At 41.1% G+C, this 22,379-nt stretch overlaps 2 protein-coding genes across 2 annotated transcripts in view; one reads left to right on the top strand and one right to left on the bottom strand.

Annotated features, from left to right (window-relative positions):
* The window catches only part of LOC109927112 (glial cells missing transcription factor 2), a 1,179,481-nt gene that overhangs the window by 831,569 nt on the left and 325,533 nt on the right, over positions 1-22,379 (top strand). The gene's annotated exons all lie outside the window — the stretch shown is intronic.
* edn1 (endothelin 1) lies at positions 8,709-14,989 on the bottom strand. Its single transcript, XM_020521647.2, has 5 exons — positions 14,750-14,989; positions 13,251-13,425; positions 12,535-12,693; positions 10,786-10,908; positions 8,709-10,284 (listed from the first exon to the last, which is right to left on the bottom strand). The coding sequence occupies exons 1-5, from the start codon at positions 14,808-14,810 to the stop codon at positions 10,134-10,136; spliced, it is 669 nt and encodes a 222-aa protein (XP_020377236.1). The 5' UTR covers positions 14,811-14,989; the 3' UTR covers positions 8,709-10,133.

The raw sequence follows: 22,379 nt of genomic DNA on the forward strand, positions 1-22,379 counted from the left end.
GATGTTTTTCCTCGGGTGGAGGTAGCTATTACGAGGGAGCATAGTTTTAAAGTGAGTGGAGGTAGAGATAGGGGAGCCGTCAGAGGTAGGTTCTTTACTCAGAGAGTGGTAGGGGCATTGAATGCATTGCCGGAGAGGGTAGTGAAGTCGGCCTCATTAGGGGCATTTATGCGGCTATTAGATAGGCATATGGATGATAGTATAAGGTAGGGGTGGAGGTTAAATAGACCTTAGGTTTAGGGTAAAAGTTCGGCACAACATCGTGGGCCGAAGGGCCTGTACTGTGCTGTACAGTTCTATGTTTTAACCCCACTGGACATAGGCTTGCAGCCACAAAAACACTCCTCAACAATCATGTCTGTTTGCTTACATTCAGCCAATTCTGTATCTAATTTGCCAAACTTCCTTGGATCCCAAGGGCTCTTACTCTCATTATCAATCTCCCATGTGGGACCTTATCAAAAGCCTTGCTGAAGTTCGAAAAGACTACATCAAATGCATTACCTTCATTTACGTATCTGTATTTCTTCAAAAAATTCAATCAAGTTGGTCAAACATGACCTCCCCTTAATCTTGTTCCTCAGAATTGCTTCCAATAGTTTCCCTGCCACTCAGGTTAGACTGACTGGCCTGGAGTTTCCTGGTCTATACCTTCTTCCCTTCTTGAATAACAATACCATACTGGCTGACTTCTGGTATCTCTCCTGTGATCAGAGATGAATTGAAAATTAATGCCAGCATCCCTGCAATATCCCCCTTCCTTCAATCAACAACTTGGGATACATTTCATCTGGTCCTGGAGATCTACCTGCTTTTTATACTGCCAGACCACTAAGAACCTCCTCTCTGACTGTATTAGTTTCTTTAATTCTATCACAGTCCTTCTCCCTGATTTCTTTCTCTGCATCATTCCTCTCATTAGTGTAAACAAAAAAAAAATATTCATTTAGAACTCTCCTTACGTCATTCTGCTCCAAGCACAAATTACCATTGTAGTCCTTAATATACTCTTTCCCTAGTTATCCTTTTGCCCCTAATGTGCTTGCAAAATAACTTAGGATTTTCCTTAACTTTACCTGTCATTATCATTCTATGCCCCCTTTCTTGCTCTTCTAACTTTCATTTCAAAATCCTTCTAGCACATTCTAAACTCCTCTACAGCTTCTGCTGTTTTGAACACTTTGCTATCTGCCATAAGCATCTCCTTTTCTCTTTATCCAATGCTGTTTATCACTCATTGCCTAGAGTTTTCTGCGTTTGTTGGTCCCACCCTCTATCGTTGTTAGACCATGTAGGCCCTGCACTCTCCATATTTCCTTCTTGCATGAATCCCACTGCTCTGAATAAGATTTACCTTTTGATTTTCCTTTATTCATTCACGAATGGCTAGGCAGCATTTATTGCCCATCCCTAATAGCCCAGAGGGCAGTTAAGATTCAGCTATATTGCTGTGGGTCTGGAGTAACATGTAGGCCAGACCAGTTAAGGAAGGCAGTTTCCTTCCCTAAAGGACATTAGTGAACCAGGTAGGTTTTTCCTGACATTTGACAATGGGTTCACAGTCATCATTAGGTTCTTAATTCCAGATATTTGTTGAGTTCAAATTCCACCATCTGCTGGTCTCCAGAACATTATCTGGGTCTCTGGACTAACAGTCCAGCGATAATACCACTAAGCCATCGCCTCCTCGCCTACACCTAAAAGTATCTGCACTGTGTCCACTCTGGCCAAATCATATTTGATCTGATTAAAATCAGACTTTGGTTTCAGGCCTATCCTTATCTTTTTCCGTAATAATCTTGAATACAATGGAATTAGTTTATTTAACTGTTAATCTCTACAGTTTATCTCCAAACTCCAGACATCAAGTCATAATGTCAAACCTAGTGGTGCACTGTCCCCCATTGTTTTTTAGGCCAGCGCTGACTGCCAATGAACCCTTTCTCCTGTTAGGCCTTTCCCTCCCATGCTCTAGCATCCCTGTGCCACCCTGATATGTTATATTGCTCCTCCAATTGTTATTTCCTCTGCATCCTTGCATACTGTCTCCAATCCCCACGATTAACTTCCCAGAATTTGTCCTGCAGCAGTATCCCCTGAAATCCCCCCCTTAATATTTAGTGAATAACCGTACAGACTGACTGTGGCCCAGACTTGTAAAGGTACAGATGCCCTGATTCTAACTGCCCCGAGTGGCCAAATAACCATGCTCAAGACCATAGACAGAAATTAGAGGCTTCACTTGCCTTACTGTACTGGGACCCCTGACTGAAAGGTGTCTGCTTTGACTTGATTGAGGGCTACTCCCCTTAAACTTTAAGACATGGCCACTCAGTTGATGCACGTGAAATGTGTTTGCTGCGTAAACTGCTAGTACATTGAGTTAGTTGTAAGATTGAAGCTACAAGCTGCCTTATATAAAAATGTTCTCCCTTTGACTGATTACTGCTGACAATCATGCCTTTGTGTCTGCTCTTAAAGGTAAGGCAAGACAGATGTACTATGAACCTTTAAGATCTGGCTGAGGAAGAAGATTGCAAAAAGATAAGGTAAGGAAGAGATGTTGTGAGCATCCAAGTAGTGAGTGCTAAAAGAGCAATTGAGGATCCTTGTGATGTACCATGGTTAAATCCAGGATGCCTGTCCCTGCATGCAAAATGTCCTGGCAGCAACCTTCAAATAAAGGTGCTGGCACACTCCATTGCCGGATGAAATGAAGAACTGTCTTGCAAGTAGATTGGACATTGTCAATAAAGCTGATACATGTCCAATGCCAATGTCAGTGGACTGGAGGTGGGGTACATGCAGTTGCTGCCCTTGGGGTGTGCCCTGAGATGTTGGTGACTAATGTCCAAGATCAATTTCTGGAAGAGCAAGTGGTGAGCTGGAATTGCCAAGTAACCGCTCTGACTTTCATGTCAGAAATTGTCACTATCTAGCTTCTATCCAGCAGGTGGGAAACTGCAGATAAATTAGACAAGATTAATTAATTAAATGATGTTAATGCATGCTAGTGCATGCAAGTAAACCTCTTGTCACTCACTGGTGAGAATCTCATCTCGTCATTCAACACTTGGTTGGAAAATGGGACTTTTGCTCTCAACGTTAAGAAGCTCCTCACTGGCAATCTCACGTGATTTATCTAACTTTCTCGTCAATATCTGCATTGTTCTATGCTTGTGAGGACTTTGCCCTGAGAGTTTTAAGATGATTGTCCAACCATTTGTTATATGTTAATGCAGCTATCTCTTTTATAGTGACTACAGCTTTGAAAACAGAACACTGCCAGGAGCATGTCCTTTGCTCAAAACACTGCTCTTCCCCTTGTAGTGTACAATGGCTTCTACTAACATTGCATAAGGGACAGTGATGCAGGATCCCTTAGGGCTGATTATGAAAGTGAGGTCCGTGCATCAAATTTAGGTGCTATCTACCTCACTTGAACAATTCATGTGCAGGCCACAAATCACAATCTAATTTCTAGTCCTTATTCATTTGGTGACAACAGCTCCTTACAAAAGTCTTTATTTATCCTGAGACAAATATTTTTGCAACTGTGATAAAAGTAAAAGTCAGTAACAATGTTTTTCCTTTACCCATTGAACTTATACCATAAAAAGTCTTCATTTTAAAAAAGATATAAATATTTTGGAAAGTAGGTTCTTTATCACTGTATTTTTTTTTTAGGCAATGGTCTGAATCCAATTTGTCTGCCTCCAGTTCCTGATTAAATCCTATAAATAAAACAACATTGATTTAAATATTATAATAAAGATCTTGCTCTTTTTGGATCACTTGGAAGGAGTTAATTTACTGGATCTTACTTTCGATCAAGAAGTCATCGTCTTAATAGTAGGAAAGCATGCTGAAAAGTATTATTTACAGGAGATATTCTCTTTCATTTAAGTCCTTGTTTGGATTGGCTTCCTAAGGCAGATGAAAAATCAATCAAAAAGACAAATTGAACGTTGGCTTTTGTTTCAAAGGGCTAAAAATACAAAGTGAAGGAAGTTTTTCTTTCATTGTATACAGCTTTGACCAGACCCTATGCATTCAATGTGGGCATAGAACTTCAGGGGGAAACACCGGATCAGGTGCAGTTGGTACTCACCGAAATAATGCTGCGGCTTACAACGTTAAATTATGAGGACTGGGTGCATACACTTGGCTTGCATTTTCATCGGAATAGAAGATTGAGGAGTTATCTGACTGAGCTGTTTAAAATATTATAAAAAATAAGTCAGGTAGATATACGGCCAAACTATTGTACCTGACTAGGAAAACAATAAGTGACAAGTGGCAAGTAACATTAACACCACACAAACGACCATCACCAGTAAGAGACAATGTAACCACTGCCCCTTGACATTCAATGGTGTTATCATAACTGAATCCTCCACTATCAACACCCTGGGGGTTACCATTGACTGGAAACTCCACTGGACTCACCACACAAACACACTGTCTACAAAAGCAGGACAGAGGCTGGGAATACTGTGGTGAATAACTCTCCTCCTGACTCCCTAAAGCCTGTCCATCATCTCCAAGACCCAAGTCAGGAGAGTGACAAAATACTCCCCACTAGCCTGGATGGGTGCAGCTCCAGTTACATTCAAGAAGTTTGACATCATCTAGAACAGAGCAACCCTCTCATCACATCCACAAACATCCATTCCCTCCACCATTGGTGCTCAATAGCAGCAGAATGTACAATTTACAAGATGTGCTGTAGAAATTCATCGAAGATCCTCAAACAGCACCTTCCAAACCCACGACCACTTCCAACTAGAAGGACAAGGGAAATAGACACATGGAAACACCACGACTTGCAAGTTCCACTCCAAGCCACTCACCATCGTGACTTGGAAATTAATCACCATTCCTTCACTGTTGTTGGGTTAAAATCCTGGAATTCCCTCCCTAATGGCATTGTGGGTCAACCCACAGCAGGTAGACTGCAACGGTTCAAGAAGGCAGCTCACCACCACCAGGGCAAGGAAGAGATTTAAATTAAGGTCAGATGAGTTCAAAACACTTCAGGAGTATAGATTTTCTGAAGTTGCTTTGACATATTAAAATTATGCACTTGCATACACTACGGTGCACTTGTATACAGTAACTGTATATAGACCAAATCATTTAATATACTGTGTAAATTGTGTAAATAAAATGGTACGTACAAATAGCTCTATACACCTCTCTAGTCATTAGGTTCAATCCTTTCAAAATATACCTCCATAAGCAACCGTTACTTTTATGCATGAATTGTTTCATAAAATATACCACCTGTTACCCTGATATGAGAGATTTACATCCTACTGGAAAATCAGTGGGTAGTGAAATTACATCAGAAGGAGTGCAGCCATGGAAATTAATTTATTGGATTAAGTAATTTGCAAATTCTACTTATTTTCACTTCTATTACTTTACTTGGGATAGTCTCACAATAACTGTCAGAATATGGAGATGTGTTACCACAGAACTGTTTTGGTATATAACTTTAATCATAATTGCTTCTCTTCTTGATATACTGCTCACTCTATTCAGTATATACGACTGTCTTCTAATGTGTTATAATATTTGCACCTTACCACTGTCCTCCTCCTTAAGTCCTGCAATTTCTCCTACACTTTCAACCAGACCAACAAGCAGTTCATTTGGAGTTCATGCTTTCAAGAGGTCACTGGGTGATTCTTGCATGATTATTTGTACAAAAGCAAATAAAACGGATGTTTCAGACTCTGTAACATTTCCCTTCTTTGTCCCACCGAATATAATTCAAACTTGGCAAGTCTGCTCTGTTGAAATAGCTTTCCAGAATATTACTATCATTACTTTAAGATGTCACTGTATCAGCATAGTTGCATTGAACCCAACTCATGTGCCTAGAATATACTCTACAAACTCATTGTCACAACCAAATTTTGTTTGCAACTCATGGGTAACATTTAAGATTTGTGATGTGAGTTAAAAGCCAAGGTTCTTCATCTTCCTGCTTAGCCAGCTAAATAAGAAATTACTTTAAGTGTTTAAAGAACCAACTCATGCAATAATAAAATGCATTAAGAATCCAGCGCTGTTACGAAAACTTTCCATATATTTGAAAGCCTACTAATAAGAACAAGAGGACTTTGGCCATTTGGTTAAAATGTACTTTGCTATAACAGAATTCACTGGTTGAGGGAGCTAGGATTTTCTTAATTGGTGAAGGTACATACAATGTGACTTGTAGCAGAAAGCTGGAAGCTTAGTATGTATGGGGCTGCTAACCTCTCGCCCAGTGCCTGTTTCATTAAGCATTCTGGAAAAGAAATTCATTTCTTTCAAATGGTTCTTCCCAGACTATATTGATTATTCAAAGAGAGAGTGTGGTAGATAATGAGAGATGTGGGTAGCATTTGGTGCTATACCCCATGCTCCTCCCACACCACCCTCCATTACTTAGCTTTTTATTACGTCAAGTATTACCAAATAGCTAGTAGAAAGATTTGAGTTTATCGTCCCATTTGTCTAATTTAGACATTCAAAAGAACTTTCATAGCCAATAAATCACAACGAATTATGTTGACAAACATATCATCCAATTTACATACACCATGATCCCACAAAAAATGAGATGACAAGTGATAAATTTATTTTGAGATATAGGTTGAGGAATGAATGTTGGATGAGATACAAAATTTGCTTCTGTGAATATGCTACAGGGACCTAAGTGTGGAGTCTGAGATGATGCAGTTGATCTTGAAACAATGGAACTTCTCCCAATGTTGCAGAATGTATATTCTTGGATCAGTTCAGCTTAGTTGGCTGAATGACTGGTTTGTGATGCAGAATGATGCCAACAGTGCAAGTTCAGTTCCTACACTTGCTGAGGTTACCATGAAGATCCTACTCTCTCAGCCTCATCGCTGAGGCATGGGTGACGCTCAGTTTAAACATACTTTAATGAGGAGCCCTATGGTCCTCCAGGACAATGGTGACCTTATCCTTTATTCTTACGCCAGCATACACAACTCTATAGATAAGGGTGTACGTGAGTAATCAGCCGCTGCAGCAAGTAATTCTGCTTCAGGCTCCTCCTTTTCTTCCATCACCAAAGAAAATAGCAAGGAAAGAATTTCATTTCCAAAATTTTAGTTGTAACAACCAAAATGGCATGTCTACAAGTCCACACAAATAACACTAACTAAAAATATTTGCTAAAAAAAACAAATCAGATCAGACACGGTCCAGAAATCATTTGCTTTTAGATTAGCACATGCCTGATCCTGTTCACCCATTTTGTGTGTGTAGATTATGTCATGTGAGTAATTTGAGGATTTGTGCTGGTTGTCATTTTAGCCTATTTGGATCCTTTTTTTAATTTTGCTAGAAAGTTATTACAGTTAGTGCACAACTGCTAAAAGACAGTGTGAAAGAACAACCAGTAGAATATACTTTCCATAAATTGGAAATCTCTCATAATTTCTTGGAATCTCATTGGTGTCTTTCATGCTGCATTTATAATTCAAAGCATATATATAAAGTTGTCTGTTGTTCACTTGTAAACTACAGGCACTTGTAATGGTTTAAGATGAAACATATAACAGGTCATCATGCAATGAACCTCAATCTGGGAGGTCAGTCCACTGAAATCAACTAAAAGGACACAACCAGTCACCGTACAGGAGGACAGTTTTACATCAATATTAAAGTTAAATCACGTAAATTGTGCCATGAATTTAACTGACTCTGAAGTAAAGCAAATGAAATGACCTCTCATAGTACACTTTATTCCATTTCACTCTTGAGTCAGGCTAGGCTGACTCCAGATTCAAAACTATAAATGTGGCACCAATATTGTGCAAAACCATTTCATACTGAAACTCCATCCACAGTGCAATGCACCAAAGGAAAATGTCCTGATTTTCAAACTGCTGCGAGTTCAGCTTTTTGGAAAATTGTCGCAATGTGCCGATTAACAATTCTAATAAAATCTTCAACCATTACTTTAAAAATCATTACTTTTAGTGGGTTTGTTGAGTTTAGCAAAATCAGAAATGTTTGTTAGGAAATGGATCACTTTCAATTGCAGGCATCCTCCTTCAGTACTAAGCACTTCCAAGTTAGATGTTGTGCCACCAAGCGAACAACAAATATCCCTCTACTCAAATTGTCTTAAAGCCCAAACATGCATCCGTCCTTTAACGGTGATTTTTTTAAAAAATGCCAATTCTCACACTTTCCATTATTCTAATCCTTTTAATTAGATTGCTAACTTCCAAGTGCTCAGCTATTGTGATATATAACATAATACATTCTAGGTAGTGGGATACTATCTTAGTTAGGAGCCCTTACAGAAAGCAAAGGCAAAATTCTGAACCACAAAACTGAAATTTCTATGGTGAGCTAATAGACAATATCACTCAATCTGTGCAAATCCACGCCAACAAATCAAGAGATAACAAGATGTAGCACTGGATGAACACAGCAGGCCAAGCAACATCAGAGGAGCAGGAAAGCTGACGTTTCGGGCCTAGACCCTTCTTCAGAAATCAGAACCCTACCCCCAACAAATCCAGAATTTGTTTCAAATTCATTTTCAGAACTAACTAGTGGTTGTCCTCTCTGGAATAAGAAAATGTGTATATATTTTTCATATTAAATAGAAATGTTTTATTGTTTAGGTAAACTACTTTCAAAAACATGACATAAAACTGATTTCTGTATAAAAATACATACCAGCTAATAATCACACTAGACCAATATGGCCTGCATGACACATTATGACACTGTTTAAAATACAGTCAGTTACCAAAGTTAGGAATGTCAAAATAATGTGAATGATACGTTAAAAATTTAAGCCAATTAATGCCTCACTTTCAACAGTTATTGATATTATTTGCTACTGTCTTCATTAATATTTCAATCATGCAGTTGTTGCTGTTATGTCTGTTCCTGCTGACTATCAATGCTTACCATCTCTTTAGAAGAAATATTGCATCATCTCCTTTACACTTCGTAAACCAAATATAAAGATGTAATATTTATCTGGCTGTACAATAAACTGTTAATGAAATGCATTACATTTATCCACACAGATATATAGTCACATAAAATCATGTTCATTATTTACATCCAGACACTGTTACTCATGCAGACAATGTAGTCAATCATATAATATCCAGACACGTTATTTCCGAAGTAACAAAATACACTGCTATTAAATACATTCGCACTCTATCATATCCAAACATAATACACAATCACACTAACCCCATTGACATTTTTCAAACAGTGGAGTATTTAAACCATTCATGAAAAGGTAAATGCTATTTCTTGGGCATATCTGTAGCCAATTACACTTACAAAAAGTGAGGTAGATTTAATTTAAAAGTGTATTCTGCAGTTTCAGCACTCCATATACAATGTTTGAAAAATATATTAAATTGAGTATTTTAAGTTTGTACGTATTATTTATGTACACAATCACTTTGTGCTTTTGAATCATTACTTCATTTGATGTGTTAAATTCACTTTCCTATTCCTAAGATCAAACGTTTGGCCATGTCACTGAAAACCACTCTGGTCATTGATCTGTCCAATCTCATTAAGTTAGAGTTCAGTGAGAACGCAAACAAAAACAGAAATTGCTGGAGAACCTCACTGGCTCTGGCAACATCTTGTGAAGAAGGGTCATCTGACCCAAAACATTGATGCTGCTTTCTCTCCACAGATGATACCAGACCCGGTGAGTTTCACTAGCTATTTCTGTTTTTGTTTCAGATTTCCCACATCCTCAGTTCTTTGTTTCTGTTGTTCAATGAGAACTCCTTGGTTTAGTGTGTTACATGTATCTCAGCCCGTTTTGGTAGACACATATCCATTCTGTAGCTGGTGAGCATGAATTGCAGAATTTCATTGTATTATTTTAAGTCAAACTTGTTTCATTTTTAAAGGTGTCTTGTTTTAATTTCCATTCTGCTGGTCAGTCTTTCTTACGTACAGCTAGGCTGTAGCTTGGCCTCCAACAGTTTTGGCAAGCTCCTCACTGAAGTGTCAATCCCTGGTCCCTTGCCAGAACAGAATGGTAATCCATTCTGTGAAGCAGCCAACACATGGTGTTTTCTTTGCTTTGGTTAACTGGCAGCTTGTCAGCGTTTGCAGTCCCTGCATTGTGCCACAGGGTGTGTCATAGAAATTGGTAATGTCTTCAGTTTATTGTGACTGTCTTGTCTTACTTCCCTTATTCTGTAAATCCATTTCATTGATGTAGGTAAATGCTTGCTGTTTGCTGACTCCAACCTTCAAATCAAAGCATAAATTATGTGAACACTGTTTTAATAAAATCATGCTGACCGATCTATAAATGATTGTAGAGAAACGTTGCATATACATTACAATTTATCTCTGACTGTTTTAAACCAAATTAATTTCTGACCATAACTTCAATTCACAAATAAGAAATCATCCCTGAGGGAATCTTACAGTATGTTTTCTAAACACATTCTCCAAAATAGAACTTCAACTAATTAAATCCTTTTGTAAATAATTTCAATTCTGAACACTGAAATATATTGGGGGTAAATGATAGTATTTTCTCTGGTCATTGCTTGTAGTGACATTGCAAATCTGCTCCTTTAGACTTGTACTTCTGTTCATAGGACATGTTTCATCAATGCCTATGCTGTCACTAACATGTTAAAAAACAGAATCTTCCCACTTTATTGTTTTACAAAGATTTGATATATAGAAATATGATGAAGCTGATGTTTCAGACAATAAGTGAAAATGAATGAAATTCACCTTTTATTAATGTTAACGAGATGATAAATACATTTCAGTCCAGTGCAGTTTGGTTTGTTATGGCCCATTCTATCTGAAGCTTCCACTGTGTTCTGCTTTTGTATTTTGGTCTTGACTGAAAATCTGCAGGGAAAATAGAATAGTTCTTTATTAATTTTAGAGTCAACAGCAATTCACATTATCAGTGCTGTTTTATCTTAGGCAATAACCTAGACAAATTAGAAAAACAATCAGAATAAGGGCAAAACCATCAAAGGAATCTTTCAAAAGTTGTACTAGAATGCCTACTAATGTAGGAATAATTTCATGTTCAAAGATTAGAAAGTGACTCATAACGTTGTATTACATGTAATATGCATCACAGGGCTAGTTTGAAATTTTCCATTCTTGCTACAGAATTGTTGATGGAGAGCTCTTATGGCCATGGTTTTGATTGCTCCTAATTTTATGGTCATTAAAGATAATCATTGACAAGTTTGAAAACAAACTTGTGCCAGTTCCAATCTGCACCCTGTTGAGCAAGGATTAAAGCCAATAGAACCGAACAGGATTTACCCTCAAATATAAGTGATAATAGACTAATTGGTGACGTGTTTTATAGCCCTTTAAATAATTATTCTATAATGAATCACAAAATGAAACTGTTACTAGTTGGATAGAAGCACACTCAATCTTGTAAAATAAAATCTTTCCTCCACACAACATAACCCAAATCAAAGTGGGCACATGCAAAGTTTTAATGGCAAGGCCGGAAATAAAACAGCATCACAAGGAAAGAAGGAGTTGTGGTGATCAATGAAAATGATCAGCAAAATTAGAAAAGGAAATGAATCAACAGATTTGTATCAGTGGCTGCAGTGGAGTGTTCTGCAGGCAAGGCAGAACAAACTTTAAGTTTTACTGGTAATTCCTAACCTAGTGAAGGTTTGCCATTTCTGTAGATCATTAAATATTATGTATTGACGATTGAAACATAAACTTATTGCAAAAAAGGAAGTCAAAATTGTTCTTTCAGATGGAGCAGCATCCTGTGGGTCAGGAAAAGGAGGTCAAGAATCGAATGGAGCAAAGTGTGCAGAGGTACAGTTTTACTTTAAAATTGTACTTTCTGCTCTCATTTTAACATATTTAAACTTAAATAGTAAAGTTTGTAAAAAATTTGCGAAGCTGAGAATATCTGCTTGGGGTTTCCCCTGCGGTACAGGCTGGTGAATGAGAAATAGAAAAGTGGAGGATTACAGTGCCCCCACCGTCAGAAAATATAACTGAAGCCAGACAAGTTTGCATATTCACAGCGATTTGCAATTTTAGGAAATGAAGAACAGATCGATGCAAGAATTTGAACGCTTTGCTTTCGCGATTTATATGTGCGGAAACTCTTTAAAATTAGTTATTACTTGCAGCTATCTTGGTTTTACGTGAACCATCATATCCATACACAAGGGTAAAAATGTTAAAAACACCTGCTACAGACGGTGAAATTCATGCAGTAATAATAAGGAATCATTCATTCATAAAGTCGGTCGTTGACTTTTTACTTCCATAATAGGCTCAATCCACACTATTTCACCCCAAAGTAAGTAATATTACTCAGCGATTAACTGTTATGATCTAAGGCTTCCTTTTCGCAAGAAAGGAACTTATTGCCTGAATATTTTAGTCCTGGACGTTTTCACAACTCTTTGGCTTTAGGCCCGACCTATTTGTACCCGTGATTAATCTGAAAATGCGGGTGTGGTGAATTTCTACCTTGGTGTCTGTTGCCCATCTTCACAGAATTGCCAGCACACGCTGTCTTCTTGGCTTCGACATTCACACCGTTGCCTCCGTTGCGCCAGCGTTGTCAATTTTTTCTTCACGGACCGTTTGGCCCGAGGGGAACTGCCCAGTCCATATGGGACAACTCGCCTTAAGGGAAAAGAATCAAAGTACAGCACTATTTCCAAAAGCAATCGCCATTTCCACACCACCCCGCCAACCGTGAACATCGTAAAGTGCCAGAATAGTCCTATGATAAAGATTCACTATTATGAGGGTTAGATAAGTCACCTCGACTTTCCCGTTTAAGAGATTAATATTTATGCCTATCTAGAAAATTTAAATGACGGTATATAGCAAAGAAAACGCCAACAGTTCTAATGGTCTCTTAATGCAGAAGAATTTTATTTAGAGGTTGGCGTTTAGAATGAGACTATTGACTATCTATAGCAGAGACAGTCTGTTATAAATTTGCGCCACAATAGGTTGCCTCGCCAGGCGTCCTGTCCATTTATATTGGATGCTACAATGGTACTGCGAAATTCACATAATAAGGTTTCATTTTTCATTATATCTAGTTTTCGGGACTGTCCCCTGACTATATTTGACTCCTTAACACTGCACTTCTACGTACGCTAGAGATCAATACCCCTACTTTCCGGGTAAGATCAAGCTTCATCAGGTCTTAGGCACTAGGAGTTACTTACTCGGGTGTGTTGATCCAGATGATGTCCAAGTGGCAGAAGTAGATGCATTCCTTGTCCAGAAAGGAGGAGCAGGAACAGCGCTTAGTGCGGCTGAGCCGGCGGGGAATCGAGCTCGAAGCTTGGCTGGCAGAGGAGGCCGGAGAGTTGGTCACTGCTGCACCAGAAAATGGAGAACCTGTGGACGACGGCAGAGGATTGTAGTGCCGCACAGTATCAGAGAGGGGCTGAAGGCTTTCATTGATTACACCATTGCTTGTAACTTATCAGTAATACTATTTTACAGAATTAAGTATTGATCAAAAATTTCTCTAGTGTGAAACTGTAATGAGTGAAAATGTTTCTTTTTAATATTTGAATGTAGTGTTGCCTCCTTATGAAGGTGTTTGAGGCCGGGGGCATTGGGATATCGAGCTCTGTATGCATCCCGCGGGTGGGGGCGGGGAGAGTGGGCTCGGGCTTTGTATACGGCCCGGCTCCGCTGGTCAGCACAACCAGTAAATCTCTGATAATTGCTCATTCAAATCTGGAACATGAGGTGGGAGCAACGAGTGCTGCTACCTTCCTCCAGATCCAATCTCAGATCCAACACATTACTGCGTAACTCCAATAAAACCAGCATGTATCGTTTTGAGCTGTGGAGATGGTCTTTTCTGTTAGTAATTTGTGAAGAACGCTTCTGATCGGATGGCAGATTCCTAATGGCTCCAGAAACCCCCTGAAGCGCTCTCTGCGGAAAGAGTGCCAGTAACGTGCCAGTGGTGTTACTGAGTAATATGCAGCTCGGAACAACGGGCTGCTCTCCTGGAAACTGAGCTGTTTTTGGAGAGCACCTGCTGAGTATTAGTCAGAGAGCCAGCTAGCCGCTAATTCACACACTGCAGCCATCGTTCTTTGCGTTTTCTTTTTCACCTGTCTGTTAACCTGTCTGTTAAGTCAATTGGTAGCACATTTCAGCCACAAAGTCCAGTTACTTTCAGTTTTATGAAATTTGCCATCACATAGTTCAATGACAATCGACAAGGCACGCATTTTGGAGAAAAAAGTCATCAGGAATAAACAGTACTTCGATGTTGGCGTGGAGACGATAGGTACTACATTACCTGGTTAGCGAATTGCTTAATTCTGTATTAAACATTTGTGTTATAGATTAGATTTTTACGAAAATATTTATTTTTAAACAGTTTGAATTAAAAAGCCAAATAGAAACAAACATCACGATTAGACATGGCGTAAATTAGCATTGAATTTGTTACATACGCGTTAATCTTTGTGTATGATAGATATATAAGCATTAGAAAGATACACATGGGAAGAGACACGTGTTACCTGATCTTATTTGCAAAACTTCTTAATTCAAATTATCGAATAATTCACGATTAGTTAAAATATTTGTGTTTTCCCCCATTATCCGGATGCGTCTTAACGCGGAGATCAACTTTGAATTATGTGAACATTAGACAGTGACAGATTTTAAAGTTCTCATGAGGATTTAAACCCACCTGTTGAAAAGTGCAGTGCCCACAACAGAGGGAGCAGGGAAAAGAACACATTAAAGTCCATTCTGCAGATTAAATCAGAGTGTTCTAGTCGGATAGTATTCCCTTCCTTACGGAAAGACTATCGGCGGCTTCTATAGTAAATGCGCCGGAGGTAAGTAAACAGCGGAATCAAATTAATCTTAGGTCCAGTTTAGAAGAGCTGCGTGCTTCACTCCAGTCCCGTTCGACTATACTGCTGCCACAAGCCAGACACACTCCTTTTATACTGTACGCGTCTCTTCGTAAACAGCTCAATGTGCTTTTATCCTAAGACAATGTTATTAGTCACCCCAGAGGAGCTGTAGACATAGATAAGCAACACGCTGCCTACAAATAACCTCCTCCACAGACGGGGCGAGGCCAGCTACTTTTTTTAAAGTACTTTGCCAAAGCTTCTACCAGTAAGGCTACACTCTCCACTGAGGGTGGCGGTGTACACACAGTTCGGCAAAAGGCCAAGAGCCAATCAGAAACTCAAATATTGACTGCTTTCTGAAATCGATTTCAAAAGCTTACACCGTGACTCTTGTGGTGAAGTGGTAATGTCCCTACCTCTGAGACCAGGATTCAAGTCCCACCTGCTTCAGAGGTGTGCAAGAGCATCACTTAAATAAATTAAAAGTATCTACACCAAGATCTCACAGGCTGGGAATATATTCTGTCAAATATTCTGAAAGGCAATGTCCTAACTATCCCAGCTCCGAACAACTTTAACAGTGGTCCTATTTCAGAATTCGAGGTTTTACTCAGAATAAGGATTCTCTTTCTGAAGACTCTGAGAAGCTGATGGATTTCAAGATATCACGCCACCCTTGTCTTGAGTCACAGGACTATAGATATTTTCAGAAATGACATTAAATACCTCTGGCATAGGTGGGACTTGAACCCGAAATTTCTAGCCCAGAGGTAGGGTCATTATTATGCACCGTAAAAACTCTCCAAATGAGGGAAATGCTGCCAGGGGAGTAGGTGTTTTCTAATCAATCTGTTCAGAGGTGTAATTAAACACATCTGGAGCATGTGGGACTTGTAGGTAGGCCTTAGCCCAAGAGTCAAAATCATGGAAATGTACAGCATACAGACAGACCTTTAAGTCCAACTCGTCCATGCTGACCAGATGTTCTGATTAATGGGCTCTTTCTGTGTCCAGTATTTTCCCCATATCTATTTAAACCCTTTCTATTCATATACCCATCTACATGGCTTTTAAATGTTGTAATCCCACCAGCCTCCACCACCTCCTCTGGCTGTTCATTCCATACATGCACCACCCTCTGCATGAAAACATTGTCCCATAGGTCCCTTTTAAATATTTCCCCTCTCACCTTAAACCTATGCCCTCTAGTTTCGAGACCTTGACTATGGATGTTATCCATGCCTGTCATGATTTTATAAACTTCTATATGATCACCCCTCAGTCTCTGATACTCCAGGGAAAATAGCTCCAGCCTATTCAGTCTCTCCCTATAGCTCAAAACCCCTAACCCCAGCAACATCCTTGTAAATCTTTTCTGAACCTTTTCAAGTTTCACAACATTTTTCTTATAGTAGGGAGACCAGAATTTAATACAGTATTCCAAAAGAGGCAAAACCAATGTCCTATACAGCCACAACATGACCTCTCAACTCATATACTCAATGCATTAGCCATAAGGCAAGCATACCAAATGCCATCTTCGATACCCTGTTTATCTGTGACTCTGCTTTCAAGGAACCATGAACCTGAACCCCTGTTTGGCAACACACTCAGGGCCCTACCAATGAGTGTACAGGTCCTGCTCTGATTTGTCTTTCCAAAATGTGGCACCTCACATTTATCTAAATTAAATTCCATGTGCCACTCCACAGCCCATCTGATCAAGGTCCCGATCCTTGTGGCTCATTGCTACTCACAAGTCTCCAGTCTGAAATGGAATCCTCCACCACCATCTTCTTTTACCTTCGAGCCAATTTTATATCCAAATGGCTAGTTCTCCCTAGATTCCAAGTGATCTAACCTTGCTAATCAGTCTACCATGCAAAACTTTGACGAATGCTTACTGAAGTCCATATAGACAACATTCACTGTTCTGCCTTCATCAATCTTCTTAGTTACTTCTCCAAAAAACTCAATCAAGTTAGTGAGACGGGATTTCCCACGCACAGGAAAGGGACATTACCTGCTGCTCACCTGGTTATATTTTTAACGTTTAATCTAAAGTCATTAATGATAATTAGATATTTTCCAGTGTGTCTTTCATTTCAACAGTCATTTTTATCCAACCAGTGCAGCAGTAACTGCAAGGGGCGGCAGTTTGTCCTATCTCGGCCATTGATTCAGGGGTCGAACAAGGAGATAAACTCCGGGAATTAGTCAGCAGGGTCGTGTCTTCTTAGACTGTCAAAAGAGTCTCGGGTCACGACAAACAAAGATCCAATACCACAATGGTACCGCCTTCAACCTGCATTAATTACAGGATGAAATGTATTTAGAATGTTTAGTCCCAAAAATATCGTGAGCCAAACGAACGGGGAAACATTGGGACAAATGGCCAAAACCTTTGTTAAAGAGGGACATTTGAAGTAAATGTGTTGAGGTTTAGGGAGACTATTAACTACCAAAATAACCTCACCAACTCTAATCAAAGAACTAAACCAGCATTCGCTTAGAATTTTACTGAAAATTGCAAGGAATAATCTCCACTCACGTCTGGCCAATACTGAAAACGGACACGTGGTTGCTGGTATGTGTTTTGTTAGCAGAATTTACACAGAAAGATTTCATTAAGACGCAATCAGCCACAAACGGGAAAAGTGGATTGATGGAATGAAGATAGTCTGTAGCAAACACAACAATGATGTTGAGTAGGGTTAGTTAGAACTGCCAACGCTGGAGTCAGGCAGCATCAGAGGAGCAGGAAAGCTGACGTTTCGGGTCGGGACCCTTCTTCAGAAAACTACATCCTTAAACCAAACAGCAGGCTGTCTATTCAAGTTGCAAGAGATGTCGCACACTGAAGAATACACTAATTCGTTTCACTCTTAGATTGGATTTAAACCAAATAAATTAGCTGAAAAGGAATCGTCAGTTTACCTATTCCATAATGTGATTTAAAATGATAAATGTTAACATTTACATTCTCCTTAAAGCATAATGTTGAGAGTGCAGAACACATCTTTCCGTTCCGATTTTTCTACACATGTTAAACAACACGATTTTCCTTGAAAATCACCAAGAAAAACGTTTACAAAATAAGCATGAAAGGAATCAGAATTAAAACCGAAACTAGTTTAATTCCAGCGAACTGCTTTGATGCGAGACGTCAACATTGAGAATACTATCGGCAGTAGGCCGAACACATTTGTTTCAGCCTCCATGCATCCACTTTAATTTCTCCCAAGTCCGTATTTTTTCGATGGTAAATTGACCGTTTCTGTCACGGTGCCTGTAACTAGATAAAACAGTCAAGTGCGCCTCAACTTCCCAACTCATCTTACACAATAACGCCCAGCATTTTGAAGTATCACGATATCCACGAAGCCTAAAGCAACAAAAGATTGCCCTTTGAACACTAGAGGGCAGAACATGGTAAGACAACATGTTCACCTTAAAGCAGCACCATCTTGACCAAGAACGCAAAGGTATCGACAGCACAGGATTAGACCATTTAGTTGAACGGTGTTTGTGCCCCAATCGAACTTCTTACCACTTATCTTCGCCAGCTTAACACCACCAGCATTTATGAACCATGGATATGAATGTCCTGGAGCGCAGTAATCCCCTAGATAGCAGAGGCCAAGACGATCTGACAAATAAATAATTAGCTTGCTGGCTGCTACTAGAGCTCTACCGGTGGTCAGGGATCCTGATCCCATGCATTAGTATCTCGGATTCAAATATAATACGGACTCAAAACCAGGGCTTTTCAAAGCGGGGTTCAGGATCCCGAGTGGTGTCGTAAGTTGAAATAGCCGCCCAGGGATTTGATCGAGTTATAACACCCGTATCCCTATTGCAGCAGGGTCCCAATTTAACAGCCCTACATTCCCCTCCTCCCAGAGATCTCACTGAACCAGTCCGCTCAGTGTACAAACCTGGACATGGGGTCACAGTGGGATGATGGTACGGAAATACTACTCTAAATTATTGTAAATAATATTGACATTACATAAATACAGATCGTACTATGTTTAGACTCATTGAATGCAATATAGGCGAGGTTAATATTCAATCTACGGGTTGTGATCCAACGCTCTTAAAACGGACTTCTGCGTAAAACGACCATGATTTTAATATTTGGAAAGTTTCAAGAATCAATATTCCAACAGACTCTACAGATGTTCCACATGAAATGCATGCCTCCCTTAATGCAATAATAATTGACAGCATTTCACCCTGTACAGCCAGGGTGCTGGTGTCACATCGATAGGCAAGGACCTGGGCTGCATTGCTGCATATTCGCTTGGGCTGCATTGACACATTAGGAGGCTTTGTCTTGGGCTGTATTGGTGCTTTGAAATGCTTTAGCCTGGGTTGCATTGACACATTGACAGTTGTTAGTCCGGGCTGCAGTATTGCATTGAGAGTCTGATGCAGTTCTTTTGCTGTGACAGAAATAGTATATCTTTGGGGCATATATACACAATGCCAATAGGTCTATCAGCTTTCTTCTGGCCAGAGGGATTCTGCATATAACATAAAACATGAGGTTATAAGGACAAAAATGTTATGGTAACCGAAGGCTGTAAGGATTTTTTCTTCAATGAAGTGATTGAGTAGTCAGATCATCCTCCTTCACCTGGAGAACTGCCTTCTTCTCTTCCAAATACTTGATATTAACATGAAGCTCTTCCCTGTGCTGGGTAGGTTCTGCTTCCCTACAGATAGGGCCCAGTTCTGCCACTGTCCCTGGTGACTCGTGGGCTGGAGAGTATCTGATGTGACTTCAGTGATTTCTTCACCACTTTCCATCCATAACTGACTTCAGTTGCTGGACTCAAGTTGCCTGGATTCAGACAACTTCCACTGGGGAAATGATATTAGACATTAAGAAAATTTTCAGAGCAATTTACATTGGTGATGTGATTAGATTTACAAGTTCCATATAGTTTTTGCAATCAGGTCCATGCAAGTCTGTGAAATTAAATTTTAGTTACCACAATTAAAATCACTGAGTTGATAGAATTTGAAGAACACATACCCTATCCATATAGTACCTTCCATATGTCCCCCTCACCTTCAGCAGAATTGTGAGATGGACATCATCGCTGCTGCTGTCTGTTTCAAATGTGGGACCCAGAGTCTTGAGACACAATCCATTTTAAGTTTGAGACAAGAAGGTGTAGAGCTCAATGAACACAGCAGGCCAAGCAGCATCATAGGAGCAGAAAGGCTGACGTTTCGGGCCTAGACCCTTCATCAGAAATGGGGGAGGGGAAGGGGGTTCTGAAATAAATAGGGAGAGAGTGGAAGGCGGATAGAAGATGGATAGAGGAGAGGATAGGTGGAGAGGAAACAAACAGGTCGAAGAGGCGGGGATGGAGCCAGTAAAGGTGAGTGTAGGTGGGGAGTTAGGGAGGGGATAGGTCAGTCCAGGGAGGACGGACAGGTCAAGGGGGCGGGATGAGGTTAGAAGGTAGGAGATGGAAGTGCGGCTTGAGGTGGGAGGAGGGGATAGGTGGGAGGAAGAACAGATTAGGGAGGCGGGGACGAGCTGGACTGGTTTTGGGATGCGGTAGGGGGAGGGGAGATTTAGAAGCTTGTGAAATTCACATTGATACTATTGGGCTGCAGGGTTCCCAAGCGGAATATGAGTTCCTGCAACCTTCGGGTGGCATCGTTGTGGCACTGCAGGAGGCCCAGGATGGACATGTCGTCTGAGGAATGGGAGGGGGGTTGAAATGGTTTGCGACTGGGAGGTGCAGTTGTTTATTGCGAACCGAGCGTAGGTGTTCTGCAAAGCGGTCCCCGAGCCTCCGCTTGGTTTCCCCGATGTAGAGGAGGCCACAACAGGTACAGCAGATGCAGTATACCACAGGTGAACATCTGCTTGATGTGGAAAGTCTTCTTGGGGCCTGGGATGGGGGTGAGGGAGGAGGTATGGGGTCAGGTGTAGCACTTCTTGCGGTTGCAGGGAAAAGTGCGGGGTGTGGTGGGGCTGGAGGGGAGTGTGGAGCGGACAAGGGAGTCACGGAGAGAGTAGTCCCTCCTGAAAGCAGATAAGGGTGGGGAGGGAAAGTTGTCTTTGGTGGTGGGGTCGGATTGCAGACGGCGGAAGTGTCGGAGGATGATGCGTTGGATCCGGAGGTTGGTGGGGTGGTACGTGAGGACGAGGGGGATTCTTTTTTGGTTCTTATTTCATGGACGGGATGTGAGGGATGAGTTGTGGGAAATGTGGGAGACACAGTTGAGGGCGTTCTCGACCACTGAGGAGGGGAAGTTACGGTCCTTGAAAAACGAGGACAACTGAGATGTACGGGAGTGGAATGCCTCATCCTGGGAGCAGAGCGGCAGAGGCGAAGGAATTGGGAATAGGGGATGGCATTTTTGCAGGAAGGTGGGTGGGAGGAGGAGTATTCTAGGTAGCTGTGGGAGTCGGTGGGCTTGAAATGAATATCGGTTTCTAGGTGGTTGCCCGAGATGGAGACAGAGAGGTCCAGGAAGGAGAGAGAGGTATTAGAGATGGTCCAGGTGAACTTAAGGTTGGGGTGGAAGGTGTTGGTGAAGTGAATGAACTGTTCGAGCTCCTCGTGGGAGCACGAGGCGGCGCCGATACAGTCATCAATGTAACGGAGGAAGAGGTGGGTTTTAGGGCCAGTGTAGGTACGGAAGAGGGATTGTTCCACGTAACCTACAAAGAGGCAGGCGTAGCTTGGGCCCATGCGGGTACCCATGGCTACCCCCTTTGTCTGTAGGAAGTGGGAGGAATTGAAAGAGAAGTTGTTGAGGGTGAGGATGAGTTCGGCTAAGCGGATGAGAGTGTCAGTGGAGGGGGACTGGTCAGGCCTGCGGGACAGGAAGAAGCGGAGGGCCTTTAGGCCATCTGTATGGGGAATGCAGGTATAGAGGGACTGGATGTCCATGGTAAAGATGGGGACCGGGGAATTGGAAGTTCTGGAGGAGGTGGAGGGCGTGGGTGGTGTCACGGACATAGGTAGGGAGTTCCTGGACCAAGGGGGAGAAAATGGAGTCCAGATAGTTGGAGATAAGTTCGGTGGGGCAGGAGCAGGCGGAGACAATGGGTCAACCAGGGCATTCAGGTTTGTGGATTTTGGGAACCTCCGGATCCAACGCATCCTCCTCTGACACTTCCTCCATCTGCAATCCAATCCCACCACCAAAGACATCTTTCCCTCCCCACCCTTATCTGCTTTCCGGAGGGACTACTCTTTCCGTGACTCCCTTGTCCGCTCCACACTCCCGTCCAGCCCCACCATACCCGGCACTTTTCCCTGCAACCGCAGGAAGTGCTACACCTGCCCCCATACCTCCTCCCTCACCCCCATGCCAGGCCCCAAGAAGACTTTCCACATCAAGCAGATGTTCACCTGCACATCTGCCAATGTGGTATACTGCATCTGCTGTACCCGTTGTGGCCTCCTCTACATCGGG

The sequence above is a fragment of the Rhincodon typus genome, chromosome 2 (genome assembly GCF_021869965.1).
Source record: "Rhincodon typus isolate 14 chromosome 2, sRhiTyp1.1, whole genome shotgun sequence".
Lineage (NCBI taxonomy): Eukaryota > Metazoa > Chordata > Chondrichthyes > Orectolobiformes > Rhincodontidae > Rhincodon > Rhincodon typus.

Excerpts from the sequence above, each read along its gene's own strand:
- edn1 (XM_020521647.2), bottom strand. The coding sequence starts at position 14,810 with ATGGACTTTAATGTGTTCTTTTCCCTGCTCCCTCTGTTGTGGGCACTG. Across the intron at positions 13,426-14,749 it reads GGCACTGCACTTTTCAACAG|GTTCTCCATTTTCTGGTGCA; the intron begins GTGGGTTTAAAT and ends CGTCGTCCACAG. Across the intron at positions 10,909-12,534 it reads GATGGGCAACAGACACCAAG|ATTTTCAGTCAAGACCAAAA; the intron begins GTAGAAATTCAC and ends TTTTCCCTGCAG.